The sequence below is a fragment of the Tenebrio molitor genome, chromosome 1, assembly GCF_963966145.1.
Source record: "Tenebrio molitor chromosome 1, icTenMoli1.1, whole genome shotgun sequence".
NCBI lineage: Eukaryota > Metazoa > Arthropoda > Insecta > Coleoptera > Tenebrionidae > Tenebrio > Tenebrio molitor.
In genome coordinates this window covers 8,199,770-8,217,468 of record NC_091046.1, presented here as the reverse complement: position 1 = coordinate 8,217,468, position 17,699 = coordinate 8,199,770, and the positions used below count along the sequence as shown (strand labels likewise).

Genomic DNA, 17,699 nt, shown 5'->3' with positions numbered 1-17,699 from the left:
TTAAACAGAATACCAAATAAGTCTTTCTAATTTGTGGAAGTATAGTGATTCGCAATTAATAAAAATAATTAAACCTTTGTAGTAGCAGTATGTGGGCACGTGAGGACACACTTTGTTTCACAACCTGCTCACACTGGAATATTTTAAAGGAATGTCCATGAAGAATTTTGTTTAAGAGCAATAAAGATAGTTCAGAATGTCCTTATTTATTATTCTGCCACATACAACACGTTGAAAAAAATTAACAAAATTTATGTTAACAATAAAACTACCTAAACTTTTAAAAATAATTTGCTTTCTATGCAAATGAACGTTCAATGCATCGGCGTAGACAATTTGTGGTCTCAAACGCTACTTTATAATAAATCATACTTCATGAATTTTAGACGTTGGAATTATAATAGTGTATTTTTTTATTATTATTTGATAATGAAGAAAATTTATAAAATAAACAAGAGCAACATTTTACATTCGTAATAATGGGTAATTTGCTAGTTTTATTGCCAAATGTGACGCCACTGGAAAGCAGATTTTTCGCGGAAATATCAAAGAAACGTCAACGATGTGCTGTTGTTAACCTAGAAAATCACTTTTCGATTTCGGCAAAGTTTACAGACGTTTACTGTAATTATATAAGCAACAGCAATAATTATCCCAGAATAAGTGGTAAAATGGGTTTTATCATTGAAGATTAAGCATTAATTATTAATAGTTAATTAATTTTGAATACATTTTTCGAGAGATAGGCAACCAATAAAACGACTGTGCATAGTAAGTACATATACGCATGCGTATGATCAATCTAAGAAAAAAATTTCGATAAAACAAAATTTGATTTGTTTTCTTTTTGATCACTCGGTATTATTTGTTTTATGTTATGTTATGGGCTTATGCATTGTGAAGGTATTGATTCAAGTTTCCAGATTAATACAATAGTTGGCTGGACTCAAAATAAAAATAGATCTTTCAAAATTAAATATTTTTTGGATTATGAACTGTTTGTAACAAAAAGTGCCTTCGTAGAGTAAAACGGGGGTACTTATTTGGGTCAATGTGATAATCTGAATTTTAAAGAAAAAAGTCCTACCTCAAGCGATAATCGAGAAAAGACAGGAAACTTTATTTTAGTCTCTTTGCGGTCGGCAGATGCCTGTTTTCTATGGGGAGGCAGTATATACTGTTACTCGATTTGTAACGGAAACGTTGGTGATGATGATGAATTGACGTTGGTGTGGTTTTTGTGGACTGTATAATGATTTTGAAACCCTGAATCACATCTTATTTAGAAAATTCTACCACACCGGTCTGTCTATTTCGTCAGTAAATTCTATAAATTCATATATCAAAGGAAGGAAACAGTGTATAGTATAGAGGTCATAATAAAAGGAAAGCTACCTCATTTGGTGTTTTGCAGAGTTGTGTGCTAAGTCTACTTTTCTTCACCATAAGGTCTACAAAAGAATAATGAAAACCCTAAAATCCTACCTATTTCCAATTCTTTAATTATTAATAATGGTATTAATCTTTATAAAATTAACAACAATTCATTATAAGACATAGGTACTGTTACGTTTCAAAACTTTCCCGCCATCACCATCTCGCGGAAGACACTCGCGCCTTCCGGAGTGAGGTTTTTGTGGAGGGTACGACCGTCGTAGGGAAAAAGAGAAGAGTGAGTGGTGGACGGGCAGTTCCAGTGTGAAGGTGTGAAGACGTGATGGACTCCCAGAAGTAGGGTCGTGTGTCCTGTGTGGACCGACTCCTAGCGCCGGGGGCGGATTAGGGGGCCCCTCAATGAAAAGGTCCACAGTGGTTGCGACCGACGCCCAGTTGGCGGATAGATTCTTCCCCGGATCACTGGGACGCCGTCCCCACTCACCGAGGAAGCGGCTCCACAACCCCGCACTGAAGGGAGGATCTTCGTCAACGGCTTTCCAAGGGGACAAGGAGGAACACGTTAATTTCCTTTTTCTTCACGTGTTCTTCGTCCCGGTGATAGCGTGACATCGACAAGAATTGAGTCGTTATCGGGGCGGACAACTTTTTGTATCCTCCTTATCTTGCTTCGCCTCTGCTGTTTTTCGTTTTTGTGACAGGACGGTGGCGGCGAGGGTCGGAGCCGGAAGAAGTTCTCCCGGAGTAGTCTGGTTGGATCCTCCGCGGATCGCGGCCGCGGTGTTTGTTGAGAGCCGGCGGGCAGGATGCAGGATCTAGCTAGGCAAGTGGTGCGGTGGTGGTCCCTTTCCGGGACTGTACTTCGAAGAAGAGGTCGAGGGGTGACCAGAGACGCGTGTGTGAGGACCACCGTGAGGTGCAGTGTAGTTTTAAGGTGTAGGTTAAGTTTAGTTTTAAGTCTAGGTTTAAGTTTAGTTGTTTAAGGTTTTGTAAATACACTCACCGGCACAAAAAACGACTCATGATTTCTTTAATAAACGATCTTGATCTATGGTCACCATGGCAACCGAATTGTTTTGTTTAAATAAATTATTAGAAAATTTGCGTTACTTCCACGTTGTGTTTTTGTTGGTTGATTTACGTGTTAAAAGATTTAATGTGACAATACGAGATACTAATTCAAAATGCTGTTCAAATTTTGGCAATTTTTCATAACATAAAATGTTTTCTGAAAATTTACTTTTTTTTTATTAAAATTTTATTTGCTGTGTTTAATGTTTTGTTTGTCGGATATTCTTTGGCAAAGAATAACTTAAATAACACTTATCAATACAACATGATATCCAAAAATTTTTCTAAGACAATGAATTACTTAATTATATATAATTATATTAAGTTAATAATAGTGTATTATACACCAAGGTGAAGAAATTCATGATTATAGCCAGAGCGCCAAGATTAGAGCCCGAGGCGTGCCGAGGGTTCTAAGGCGCTAAGGCACTAAGGGACTTCTTCACCGTGGTTTATATACTATTTTTTTCAATACTAGATACGTTAAAACCCTTTCTGATAATAATTACATATTAATCAAATCGTCTACGTTAACCAATGAAATCAACGAAAATCTTTCGTTGCTAGGTGAGGGCTTTTCATTATTCACCTAGGTTAATAATGAAAATTATTATTAACCTTGGGAGAGAAATTTTACTTCTGGGGTCGGTTCGAGAGTCAATAATGAAGCCTTCTGAGACTAGTAGTGGAAAAAGAAATTTATTATCGTAACAGTACGCACCTGAATATTTCAACGTAACAGATTTTATTCGTGCGTTTTCGATTACCACATTTAATTAGAGAAAACATCAGGCTCAAAATGATCTTAACTGATTTAAATTTATAAATTTGGAAACTCAAAATAATGTTTTAAAAAATCATGTATATTTCGGGTGTGTGAAAAAAGACCGACAGGCGTCTGAGTAGTATAGCATAACATAGACTCCGATTTTATACCAAAAAATGTTCTGTAGCTTTCAGTTAAAAAAAAACTCTGAGAAAGTGAAAATGAAAATGGCAGAAACGCAACTACATAAAAACTACCGTATGTAGTTGTCATGGTAATAATAATCACACAGGGATGCCGTCCATTAGGAAAACGCATAGCGTATGTCCGTGCAGCTAAATGCCGCATTATTTTCTGCGGCACTAAGAGCTAAATAGGTGCATATTATTGGTGTGGTAAAAAATTATAATATCGATTACCTATTAGTTTATTTTTTAAAACAAATGAGAATATCTCGTTATAAAATGGACTTTCACTGACATAAAATGTGAAACGAACCTTACGTAATAGTAACTTTATTTTTGCCTTTTGTCATATTTGTCATTTTGACGGAATGCACCACCACGGAACTGTTCAGAACAAAAACGAGAAACTATAATGAGACTTCAAGAACTCTAATTCATTTACAGAAATGGAACATTCTTTTATTAATCTATAAATAAATACTCAAACTCGTGACAGTTTAGGCGAAACGTCAGTCATGATCACATATGTCATGATTGATTATTATGCCAATAAAGCTTAGACTAGATAGTTTTTTTTTTTAATGACATTAAAATTGGTCTGCAAAATTCCGTCCTCTCAACAGTATTTGTACTTGTACTTGAAGGGGTTCAAAAAACAAGCAATCAAGTTTTCGAGTACATATTTTGTGTTTTGTGAATATGGATTTTGAAATCATATTTGTAAATAGGTTATAAACTGTCAGTGAGATTGTCACTATTTTATTTGTTATTAGGAAAATGAAACAGTTGTTTGACATTGACAAATAAAAAGTCAAAACCAATCAATACCGACTTAACACAGCGAAAAATAGGTGTACGCGAAAACGCGATTTTTCTGCACAACAGTGTACAAACCTACAGTGAATTTTTTAATAAACAATTGTTAATGTCAAAATTAAGTAAAAAACCACTCTGTACAGTTGGCTTCAAAAAAAAAAACGGAAAATGAAATTTGATCTAATGTGAACTGAAAATTTAATTTGTCAATTTGTGTCTGTTTGACAGTAGTATTTCTGACACATAAGTGCAGTTTTTTAACCTAAATTGTAAAAGGCCGTTTCAAACTATAAAAATTTAATAAAATCTGACAGAACTTTTTCTGGCAGTTCCCGTTTTTTTTTAAGTCAACCGTACCACCCTAAAATGTGCGCATATGGACCAGCTGTATAACAATTTGACAGCAAATCATAGTTAAGGTTATGTTCACTTCACTTCCCGTACCTTTCTTCCGCGAATTCATTTTCAAAACAAATTGAATGAGAAATCAGCAGAAATCTTTTTCGAATTTGAAATAAACTTTCTCTTGTCAGGGCACAGGTCCAGTTACATTAAAAAAATGTTGACACTCAACGTGATTAACCGTATTATCATATACAAAGTGTCTATAAAAGAACATATGTATATCAGGAGTCCTATGGAATTGTGAGGCTCTATATTTTTTTTGGCCGAACTATGTCGAGCCGTTGAAGCCGGCAAATTAGATGTCAGTCAAATGACAAATGTCAAATTATTTATTAAATCATAGCGCTTCAGTTGTGAGTTCGGCGTCTTAGTTGTTTTACTTGTAATTTTCTTCTACAGTCTATCAAGACTAAAACGTTTTTCCGCATAAGTGTGAAATTTGAATTCCAAAAACAAGTCACGAAGTAGCGAAGGTAAGACATTTATTTTCATACGTTTACAGTAAGTAATCAGCATCTTTTCAGTAAACCCCAATGGTTTTATCGCTAGAGCAAAACACCTTCATTCTGATATCGTATTACCGAAATGGTACCCTGCAGAATAGAGTTTGCAAGGAAGAATTTTTCCGAAAATTTCGAAATGACAACATCATGGAAGCAAATTTAATTGCACCCGTCAGAATGATTGTGGATTCATTTGTGGCAACTAGAAATGTTGAAAAAGGTAAAAGTGTAGGAAGATCGCCAGTGAATGAAAAAATTGTTGAATATTTATGCCAACGAATGGAACAAAGCTACTACTCTCCACTTGTCAGAAATTTGTTAGGAAAAACCTGAACTTCTACCCATACAAAACCACAACATTTCAAGAAGCACAAAACTATAGAATATGGAGTTCAGAAAATCCACATGCTTTTGTAGAAACCCGATTGCATCCTACAAAGGTTGGAGTATGGATTGCTGCTTCATGAAGGCGTTTAATTGCTTTTATTGTAAAAATCAAAGAACCTGTCATAATGAAGTTACATAACCTATGTTTTTCTATTTGGTAACACAATATGCTACAAACCGGCAAAAATCAAATGTATTCGAATTCCACAGGACTCTTGATATATGTTCTTTTATAGACACTCTGTATAATCTATTAAGAGCCGTTTTGATTTCCGGAAATTTCGACCTGTCGAGTTCTTTTTGCGTATTAATCACCACGAACGCCAGTGAGTGGTGATTACGCTAAAAGAATGAGACAGGGAGAAATAATAATTTCTGGAAATCAAAACGGCTCGAAATAGATTCAGCTAGAAAATCGCATAAATAAAATTATTATATAAGTGTGTATTGATGAATGAATGGCCGCGTGATATGATTTCCGAAAATCTCTCTAGAGTGATTTTCATGAAAATCACTGTTTGGCTCATACCAACATGACAACGTTTAGACAATTGTTTATTAAAAAAATTCAATTATATGTATTATGCCGGCCAAAAAATTTTGGCCGTCATTGCTGTCAATTCAAAAAAAAAAAATTGTAACCCGTACTTTATTGTCATCATGATTACCGTCTTGATTATGAACGTTATTTTTTGGGTGGTAAATTTCAAAACTCAAAATTATTTTGTCATTTCTACTACACAGAACGTTTACCTCAGGTCATCTATGTACAATTGCTCTAATTTTGTTTATTCATGTCGGATTTTTGGAATATCTGAGCTTCAAACAGTTTTAAATTGATTGTCAAAATGACAAGAATCGAAAGTGGGGTTACGATTCCTAAAGGTTTACTTACTTGAATGTCAAGAAAGTGACGGCCAAAATTTTTTGGCCGCCATAGTACTACATACGTTTAAATTCTTTCAGTATGTGCCTTGTTGCGTGTGAATGATCTTCAACAATTGATACCGATTAGATGAATCTCGTGTATATTTTTCTTTGTTTAACACAAACACAGTTGAAAAAATTCTGGAGCAACGTCAACAAAACCAAAAATTATCAATTCTAAAACAATATTACTTTGGGATTTCAGTTTCGTATAAAATTTTTCAGATTTAGAAAAACTCGAAACTCGAAACAACGAACGTTTCATGAGCGAAGTCTTCTCGGCAAGAACCGCCTCGACCACTTGATCACTTTGTACACATTAAAACAGCTGGACTAACCGTGGCTTCGGTCTGATTATGACAGACAATTATATAATCATCATCAAGCTTCCCCAGTGCCACCCCTTCAGCAACGCTCTGACCATAACTCCACTCAAAAAATTGTGAAGATAGTTGCCAATGAAACTGACACTAATGGATTGGTTTCTCTGGGGGTTATTCGCGCCCCATCCTCTCCCCACGTACATATTGCTATCCCCCCCAATCAAGAAATTGTAACGTATATCAGTGTCGGTTTGCAAGTGGTGCTTTTGCAAAGCCGCAACAATCTGCGAGCATTCTGGTATGGTCGAGCAGCTCTTGGTGGCGGTGTGTGCAATTATGACGAGATCTGCAGGACCCTTCATGCGTTTAGGTTGCTTCAGGGGAGGGTCGCCACCCCAATTGGAGCGCTGGATCAGCTGATGTCGGAGGGACTCCACGTCAGCGTCGTAGGCAAGGACCAGGCGCTTCTGTATCTAAAAATAATCGGACTATTTAACGCTTAATTAAAAAAAAGGAATGATAATGCGCACAACTTACTTATTGCGTCACTTGGAACGCATTTGGGGGTGGCATTGTAGTTCGCCATAATTGAGTCAACACTCAACAGGTTGAATAGAAACTGAGTGGAGTTGGGCTGGCTGTGGTATATGTATATGAAGCGATCTGTCAATTCAAAAAATCCCCGCAGAACTAGTTAATTGTGATTCAGACGACGGTCACGATTAATTTGTTTGGTAGTTTTTATAACTGCAAAAACAGCAATATTAAAGTGATAAACAGTGACGGGACAAACAATTATTTACCAAATAGCAAATTAGAAGCAATTCTGCGTACTCACCCTGTACATTTTTATGTCTCCTTTACTAAATCTATCTCAGCTCTATATTTGTTATAGTAGGATTCAGGAAAGATCGCACCGATCATATTCGTATGAATTCAGCAATTTCGACATACGTTTCAAAGATCTTTTCTTTCAATATAAGCATAAACGGTTCACCGTATGTCGTAACTTAGCGATAAATTGATGACGCACTACGTTCTTTCGTGAATCGAATTATAGTTACCTCCTGTTGTTTGGGATTTTTGAAGCAAGATGTTTCAAGGTTACTGAATTTTAACATTGTATAAGGTCATTATAAATGATTCTAGTCCAAGTTGGTATAAAAACAATGTAAAATTTATGGTTGCCGCTCCATATAAAAAATGATCAAAATAATGTGAATAAGTGAATACACAGGAGTTAAATTGGTTGCAAAACAACTCAATATTTTTAGAGTTCAATTGTTCAAAGTTCAATCTGTTGAGGAGTTAAAAGTCTACAGTCTTGGTATGTATTTTTAAAAAACTTTGGATACATTGTTTGTCGTTCACTGATGGTTAATGTACTCATTCATATCCTGAAAAGTATATTATGATACAAGTTTATAAGGAAGCCTTTAAAGCACGCGCGACGAGTTTAAGAGCACGACGCGTATTTATTATACCTGCACTACAATCTGAAAATTATAACAAAAAAAGTAAATTGGAATACCTTTTCCGAAGTAATCTGTGTCATTAATCGTTGATACAGAAATGGTCAATTGTTGTTGTTTCGTTGCTATTATAAATTTTCTATAAATGTCTATTTATCATTGTTCAAAATGTAGGTGAATTTGTTGTTACCTAAGCAACCCATAAATCCTTAGTGTTTTAAAGGCCCTTTTTGAACTCACCACCTTCAAAATGAGATTTCGCGACCGCATAGTAGTGCGCGAAATCGATGTTCGCGCACTACTATGCGGTCGCAGGCTATTTTGAAGCACTAGTGCACGAAATCGATGTTTGCGCACTAGTGCAAATGTTTTCTGGATGATATTGAAGCACTAGTGCGCGAACGTCGATTTCACGCACTAGTGTTTCAAAATCATCCAAAACGACATTTCTCCAATTTGGATGACGAAAATTTTGAAAGAGTGAAAATAAATCGCTATTAATTCTATTGGCACTTTGGCAATCGCATGGACAAGAGCTATTCTATCCATAAAAGGTATACGACAAATCAGACATAATGTTCGTTTCAAAAAATATTGTACAAACTTCGATGCGAGAAGACGTATTCGGCACATTCGCGCAAATGAAGCACTCGCTCCTTCGTCGCTCGTCCCTCAAATAATGCGCTCATGTGCGAAAAATATCTTACCGCACTTATTTCGTAAATAACTATTTTCGCACGCATTTTAGTGTCAAAAACAGGGATAATAAAGTAGCCTATGTTAATGCTCAAGGTTATATTTGTTATCATCGCGTCCTGTTCAAAATACATACATCAAAATAGGTATTATGGGAATAAATTTGTTGTTTAATTAGTGTTCCGCTTTTTTTGTCGGTGAGTGTATTTATCGTCGTGTAATTAATTATCAAGAGTCGTAGAGAACTTTAGTCACAACATAAGAAAAATAAGTAAAATAACGTTTTTATCACTAATGAGTCATATTCAGTTACTATTTTTTTATGATGTCTATTATTATGAATAGAATTTTATACATATTTATATGTTATGGTTAATTATTATTCTCTATTACAACAATAGGAATATATTCTGATGTGTTTTAGGTAGAATCGATTATCATCGATTATCATCTCTGTGTAGTGTAGATGGATTTAAAAAAACACTTTGGAATTTGACGTTAGAACATGTTCTGTTGACGTTTAAATTTTGAATTACCAATTCGAACATCACAAGAAATGGCTGGATTAAAGGTAGAAAGAGATCTTTCAAAATTAAATATTTTTGAGATTATGAACGGTTTGTAACAAAAAGTATCTTTTAGAAAAAAATCTAATTTTCTACTTGGTTATGTATCCAAAAATATATGATCAGGATCCACTGCGGAAAAGAAAATTTTTAAAAACGTCATTATTAGAAAATGGTCTTGATTTGAGAACAGTGAATGAGGCAGCATGACCAACATTTGGCCGAGCCGCCCTTCCTTAGAATTAGATACGGTCCCAATAGTACAGTAATTCATAAATTAAAAGTTAGGTTATGTGAATGTTAGTCTGTGGTTATGTTACGTGTAATAATATCAAAATTTTTTGAAACATGCATTACAACTCGATTTGCAACGGAAGCGTTAACGATGAATTGACGTTGGTGTGGTTTTTGTGGACTTTGTAAGGAGTTTGAAACCCTGAATCACATCTTATTTAGAAAAGTCTACCACACTGGTCTGTCTATTTCGTCAGTTAATTTTGTAAATTAACATTTTAAAGAAAGGAAACTGCATGTACTCGTAGTATAGAGGTCAATAAAAGGAAAGCAACTTTACGAGTATTTGGCGTTTTGAAAGGCTGCGTGCTAAGTCCACTTTTCTTCACCATAAGGTCTACAAAACAATAATAAAAATTCTAGGATTAACAAATTTACAAAAAAATCCTACCCATTTCCAAAGTAGAAGTAAAGAATGTATTATTTCTAAACTTAAACAACTGGATTACAACAGTTTATAGTAAAGGGTGTTCATTTAATATTCTGGTAGCATCACCTATGGAAATCTTTTGTTTTGAAAATCGGATGTCGCAGCGTTAAAATACAACATAACCTCACTAAAAAATAACAGCATGACACGAATTATGATAAAAAAAGTAACACAATTTCAATTACAATTCACCCACAAATTAATCAATATTTTAAATGATGTGCTGGAAATGTCTACCTTCTTCTTTTCGTAACAATTTGTGGCACGTTCCTGCTTTCCTACCTACATAAGGTTCAGTCTGTTGCGTTGCGATAACTGACGCACTGAAGTGTGGGGAGCATTTTGCATTATTTCTCTTGCAGTTTCAATAACTGCACTAACTGCAGCAGTGCGTTTTAGCGGCTGACCTGTGGTTTTTCTTCGGTATGCGCCTCCAGTTTCACGAAACAACTTTACACACGAGCTCAGGTTATCTTCGAAGATTCTCCGTCAACATCAACAATAACATTGGGAAATTCGGCGATAAACTTTTCTAAGCAGTTTTGTACGGAGTAGATCCATGAACCATTCACTTTCAAACCATTGCGATTGCGAAAATAATTTTCAATCAAAACGTTTTCTGCTCTAACGTGAACACCAGCAACCATTAAACTTGTCTGAACCTAGGGTCTGAACGCAAATGTCAAAATTGACAGTTCTACTCTAATTTTACTAACGGGAAGTTCAAACGACAACATGCCTTCACAGAAACAAAATATTTCCATAGGTAATGCTACCAGAATATTAAATGAACACCCGATATATTACACTATAAGTAATGAAAGTGCCTGATTTTTCAACGAGCAATATATGATATACTCTCGAGCGCCAGCAAGTGAGGATAGTATTGCGAATTGAAAAATCGCACTTTGATCACGAATTGTGTATACTATTTTTTCCAACATCGCTTATGAAAATGAGTCTCAATTTTAAATTTTTTTACAATTATTTTACTCCCCTATTTTTTGAATCTTCCGCATCTGGAGTTTCAATTAATGCAAATAACAGTGTTTTAAATTTTTATATTAATAAGTAGGTAGTAGATTGTTAATCTAGTAGATTGTTAAATAAATTTTCCTCACTAAATTGAGTGATGAAAGTATCATTTTCATAAACGATGTTGGAAAAAAGATTTATATCATTTTATTTTTCTTTAGTCCATGTGCTTACTTTTTCCTATCCTATAATTTAATTTTATCGGTGGGGTAAAAAAAATTATGATATCGACATAGTGCAACTATTGGTTTGTTTTTTAAAACAAATGATAATATCGTGTTATAAAAAATTATCAAGAAATTATAGAGCAAGTATAAAAATAACTTGTAGGGGTAAATAAACACAACATAACAATAAGTTCGTACATCCTTAAAAATAAATTCTATACATACTGTAAAGTTGGTTCTCTTTTTAGTAGATTAGGTAAGTACATGATTTAAAAAAAAACATTTAAAGTGTGTTTTTGGATTTCTTTTTTGAATTGATAAATTGGTTTTGTGTAATAATATATGTATTATACAGGGTTATTCTAATCTAAATGATTATATGTAGTCCAAGTAGGCCTAAAAAGTGAATGTAAAATTTATGTTTGCCGCTCCATATAAAAAACATCAAAGTATGTAATGTGAATAAGTGAGTACACACCGTTCACACATAAGAGTTAAATTGGGTGCAAAACAACTCAATATTTTTAGAATTGGTTGCAAAACAACGCAACATTTTTAGATTCAATCGTTAATTAAAAAAAAAATAAAATAAAATTCTCATCACCGCACTTTTCACCAAAAAAATGACAGGACAGCGGCAAAAATTTCATAACATGGGCATGGCCTGCTTCGACTACAATCATTTAGAATAAGCCTGTATGTATCGGGTGTGTTCAACGCCTACTACGAGGTGAAATTTAAAAAGACACCAATTCGATAAATTATTATTAACAATTTATATATTTTTTAACTGGAATTAGGGTTCTTTGTGTGCTTTTAATAAAAATTGCAGCAATAAAAACATTTGTCCAATGTTTATTTTTAACATAAAAGTTTCATTTTTAAAAACCGAATTTTGCAAAAAACAAATCATTTTACAAACAATTTTTTGTTCTCTATTTATTTACGTATATACAACGTACGATTAAATTGTTCCAGTATGTGCTTTGTTGCGTCTGAATGATCTTCAACAATTGTTGCCGCTTAGATGAATCACGTGTATATTTTTCTTTGTTTAACACAAACACAGTTGAAAAATTCTGGAGCAACGTCAACAAAACTAAAAATAATCAATTCTGAAAAAATATTACTTTGGGATTTCAGTTTCTTGTACAATTTTTCAGATTTAGAAAAACTCGAAACAACAAACGTTTCATGAGCGAAGTCTTCCCGGTAAAAACCGCGACCACGTCTGGATCACTTTGTACACATTAACACCTGGACTAAGCGTGGCTTTGGTCTGATTATGACAAACAATTTTATAATCATCATCAAGCTTCCCTAGTGCCACCCCTTCAGCCAACAGTTCTTGCAACGCTTCGATCATGTCTTCACTCAAAAAATCGCGAAGATAGTTGCCAATGAAACTGACACTAATCGAGTGGTTACTCTGGGGGTTGGTCGCGCCCCATCCTCTCCCCACGTACGCATTGCCATCTCCACCTATCAAGAAATTGTAACGTATATCAGTGTCGGTTTGGAAGTGGTGCTTTTGCACAGCCGCAACAATCTGCGAGCATTTTGGTATGGTCGAGCAGCTCTTCGTGGCGGTATGTGCAATTATGACGAGATCTGCGGGATACTTCATTGGTTTAGGTTGCTTCAAGGGAGGGTCGCCACCCCATCTGAACCGCTGGATCAGCTGATGTCGGGGAGGCTCCACGTCGATGGTGTTATCGCCGTCGTAAGCAAGGACCAGGGGCTGGTCCGTCGCAATGGTGACATGGGTACCGATTATGCCGATGGCAAAGACGACGACCATCGATACTACAAATGCCACAACAAACGTAACGAGGCACTGTCTGCAGTCAAATATGTAGGTCGGCTTAATCTGCGGCACTTCTGCTTCTAAAAATAATCGGGTTTATCAGGGTTTATGCAGATTGCCACGAGACTCCAACGGTTAATTAAAAATGGGAAAGATAATGCGCACAACTTACTTATTGCGTCAATTGAAATGCATTTGGGGTTGGCATTGTCGTTCACCATAATTGAGTCAACAGGTTGGACAGAAACTGAGCGGAGTTGGGCGGGCTGCGGTATATATGAAGCGATCTGTCAATCCAAAAAATCCCCGCAGAACTATTTAGTTGTGATTCAGCCGACGGTCACGATTAATTTGTTTGATGGTTTTTATAATTGCAAAAACAGCGATATTAAAGTGATAAACAGTGACGGGACAAAAAATTATTTATCAAATAGCAAATTATCGGAATTCAGGAGCAATTCTGCGTACTGTAGTCCTGTACATTTTTATGTCTCCTTTACCAAATCTACTCTCAGTTCTATATTTGTTACCTCCAGATGTTTGGAATTTTTGAAGCAGCAAGGTATTTCAAGGTTATTGAATTTTAATATGTTACTTCCGATAAGTCTTCCAAAATGTATAATAAACCGCTACATCTTCACAATTATAAAGTCATTTCACTGGTTTAGTACAAGTGCGAAATCAGTATTTCCCATTTAAAATGCAACATGCTACTAAATACGTAGTTTTAACTTACAAATTAAACCAATATTATTTATTTTTCCACTTTACATAAATAAAATGTTTGTTTATCATAATTAATGCGTCACACAAGTTTTTCGGAAATTTTGTCTTTTCTCATAGTTAAAGTCTTTCAAATGTAGTGGGTTATCAATTTCATGTGGTAAATGAGACTATTGTCTATTACATACTTTTATTGATAAAGTGTGTAAATATAATACTTGTACGAGCTATTGTGGTTATAACAAGTCAACAAGTAAGTCAGCTTTACTTTATAATGATAAATTTTCATTAGTAATACAACGAGAGGGTACGAAATTGCCGGAAATTTTCGATCTCATTATACGAGTATTTGTTTCGACGACAATTTCCACAAGTGAGCGTAGCGAACGAGTGGAAATTGTCTAAGAAACAAATACGAGTAAAATGAGGAGAAAAATTTCCCGCAATTTCGTACCATCGAGTTGTATTCGGCATGACAATTCCACGAAGGAAAATTTCATTTTCAAATTTTACACAATTTTTTTAATTTATACGTATTCTTATGACTCTCAAAGCGTTAATTAACGTAGTTGAAAACAACAAAAATTTTACTGTGGATCAAAAATGAGTATCAAAATTCGAGGAAGGAGGAGAAAATTACAGCGATAATTTTTGGGAAGGTGGAGATGATTACAGCGATAATTTTTCGATAATTTTAGGACCATGCTAAATTATCGGTGTAATTCGTTCCTAATTGGTCCAATGATTCAAAATACTACAACCTGATTGGTTGAAATTTTCTGAGTGGAATTGTCAATATAGTAACAGGAGATTTGTATAAATGAAAAAGAAAACATGTTATGATGCAACTGTAACAAAAAAAAATCATGGTATTATCTTCAGCATTGTAATTTTTACTTTTTATTCGGGAATAACAATATTTTACTGATTTAAATTGAAATGTTTATCGACATAATTCTGTTTAATTACAGTTATTTTTTAAATTATATTATTCCAATGAATTGATTTCAACAAATGAAATATGCGTCTTTCTTCTTTAAACTCACGTTTGTAGTTATCTACACTTTTACAGTAAGAGTGAGAAAGACAAAGCTTTCGTTCACGCGAATTGCGCGAAGCGGAGCTGCGTGGACGATGCAATTCAAGTGAACGAAAGCGGCCTTACTCTCGAGTGCTTTATTTGCGTGGACGATGCAATTCAAGTGAACGAAAGTTTTGTTCGATATCTCCTTAGAAATTGAGTCTGATTTGATTTCTTGTTTTTGTTTCTATGGAAAAAAAATAATTACAATATAAACAATGTTCTGTAACGTCAATAAAGTGGTTGTGTACACGTTGTGGAAATTGATAATGAAGAGTTATTATGGTTCTGATGATGTCCTGGAAGAGACAAGTGCCGCGAGGTACCATCGCAGTCAAAGAATCTAAAACGTACATTTTGATTTAGTTTTGGAAGTGTCTACAGAAACATACTGTATCAGTATGCTTTGACCGCAATGGTACCAAATGTTGCCTAAAAAATCAAAATTACGTTATCAGAAAGAATAGGAAAAATTTACGGATGAATGAAAACCAGTGCGTAAAAGACAGTGAGCGAAAAACGAAAATGAGCGATAGTGAAGTAAACGAAAGAGAAACCTTCATTCACTCCCTCCTGATCAATTCTAGCCTTCATATAATTTTCTTTTCAATTACGTTAGAAGAAGCAAATGAGTGGCTGAGCCACAAGGAAATAACCTTTTCTTCTAAGAGCCACAAAACAAACAAGAGCTAAAGATGTATCAGTGGTTTGGTTGTTGAGGAATAAGTTTTTAGTTTTGTGTTTCTGCATGTGATAGGTGTTATATAAACATCTTGATCTTGACGTGGGATTGGTTAAGAAACCAACATAATATGTGAATATTAATATAGTAGTACGTCAAATGTCAAATGTTTGTGGTATTGGAAGAATGCTGGCAAATATTTTTTTAGTTTTATTTTTCATATTGAAATATCAATACAGAATTATACCCATCAGAAAAGGACGATTTTTAAAAAACATCAACATTCGCCTACACTTTCACAATTCGTATCTGTATAATATGGCTCGGCATTTAAGTCTTTTGTATAAGAATGCGTGTCGGTACAGGTTGTTGACATATTTTAAGCATTTTATATAAATGTACCGACGTCACCAGCACATTTTATAATACATCAGCAGCTAAAATCTCTATGTTTGACGCAAATCATTTTATTTGTTCTCTTTTACATCACGTCATTGCAGCTTTCACTGTTGGCTAACTTAAATTATTATAACCTATACAGGGTGTTTTCGAAGTTGAGGTGTTCCTTGTAACAGGAGGTACTATACATTATTCTTAAGAATTTCAGCCTAAATCGTCTTAGTAAAATGTTTGTATTAACGGAGATAATTGATTGCATATTATTTTTATAGTTTACTAAAATTTTGAGTCCGGTCCTGTCTATGTCTCCGCTGTACTAGATTCATAAACTGACGTGGCCCAGGATGGAATCTTTCCGAAAATCGCTCTGCGTACTCTCTGGACGTTGGAACTATATTCTGATAGCATTGCCCATACTTTAGCAACATATCTGTAAGCTCGTTATTTTCGTATACCCATTCTGACTAATTAGATGACAATTCTGACAGTATTTTTGATTAACGCTCATGCTCATTTGATTTTTTTTGTCAATTTTGGTTGCTAACAAATCAGCGCAAAATTAAACAGGACCGGTTTCAAACATTTCAAAAAAATTAACTTATTGTATCTTCATTGCCGTACACTTTTTACTAAGGTGATTTTGGCTAAAACTCTTTAGAACAACGCATACTATCACATGTTAAAAGAAACGCCTCAACTTCGAAAACACCCTGTACACCTATTGTAACAAACAAATGTTATCTGAATTTAATTTTCTGCGTGTCATACTTAATAATGTTTGCATGTGTTACCGTTCGTCTTTGGTTAACGCCACAATTATTTAAAAGGTGTAAATTGGAATATGCAAATAATAAATCGAATAATATTCATGGATAAATAACGAGCGTTGAAAGAAACCTGTAGTCAAGCAGGCTGTGTTTATCTTTCTTTCACAAACGCTTGTCGTTTTTTAATTCACAGTTCACACCACTGTTTGTTCACCGAAATATTCGTGGATAAATAACGAGCGTTGAAAGAAACCTATGGTCAAGCAGGCTGTGTTTGTCTCTCTTTCACAAACGCTTGTCGTTTTTTAATTCACACCACTGTTTGTTCACCGAATAGATCACTTTTGACATCTGTGGTTTGACACTTGAACAGTGGTATTGTTGAATACAACATTATGACATGGATAAATAAATAATTTGAATAATTATCGAACGAAAGGGTACAAGGTGATCAACCCGCATCTTTTGTTTTATCGAAACGTATTTCTTAGCTTGATCGTACACATATGAATATGTACTTGCTATACACAGTCGTTTTATTGTTTGCCTACCCCTCAAAAAATCCATTATTAATTAATTAATTGTTAATAATTAATATTTTATCTTCAATGGTAAAACTCATTTTACCACAATTGTTGCTTACAATTACTCGTACATACAAGAAACGTTCGTAAACTTTGTCGAAATCGAAAACTTTTTTTAAGGTTAACAACACCATTGTTTTAAAACTGACGTTTGTTTGACATTTCACCGAAAAATCTGCTCACCAGTGGCATCGCCCTCGGCAATAAAACTGGTAGAT

At 34.6% G+C, this 17,699-nt stretch overlaps 1 protein-coding gene and 1 long non-coding RNA gene across 2 annotated transcripts; both read right to left on the bottom strand.

Annotated features, from left to right (window-relative positions):
- Window positions 1-7,138: 7,138 nt before the first annotated feature.
- LOC138125012 (uncharacterized) lies at window positions 7,139-10,413 on the bottom strand. Its single transcript, XR_011157321.1, has 3 exons — window positions 7,617-10,413; window positions 7,316-7,525; window positions 7,139-7,266 (listed from the first exon to the last, which is right to left on the bottom strand). It is a non-coding gene; the product is annotated as an uncharacterized lncRNA (long non-coding RNA).
- Window positions 10,414-12,273: 1,860 nt separating this feature from the next.
- Window positions 12,274-13,825, bottom strand: LOC138125003 (peptidoglycan recognition protein-like). Its single transcript, XM_069040214.1, has 2 exons — window positions 13,418-13,825; window positions 12,274-13,325 (listed from the first exon to the last, which is right to left on the bottom strand). The coding sequence occupies exons 1-2, from the start codon at window positions 13,464-13,466 to the stop codon at window positions 12,631-12,633; spliced, it is 744 nt and encodes a 247-aa protein (XP_068896315.1). The 5' UTR covers window positions 13,467-13,825; the 3' UTR covers window positions 12,274-12,630.
- Between the last annotated feature and the right edge of the window lie 3,874 nt (window positions 13,826-17,699).

What these genes read in the sequence shown, in the direction of transcription:
- LOC138125003 (XM_069040214.1), bottom strand. Translation starts at nt 13,466, where the DNA reads ATGGTGAACGACAATGCCAACCCCAAATGCATTTCAATTGACGCAATA. An exon ending in CATTTCAATTGACGCAATAA is followed by an intron (nt 13,326 to 13,417) that starts GTAAGTTGTGCG and finishes GATTATTTTTAG; the next exon opens with AAGCAGAAGTGCCGCAGATT.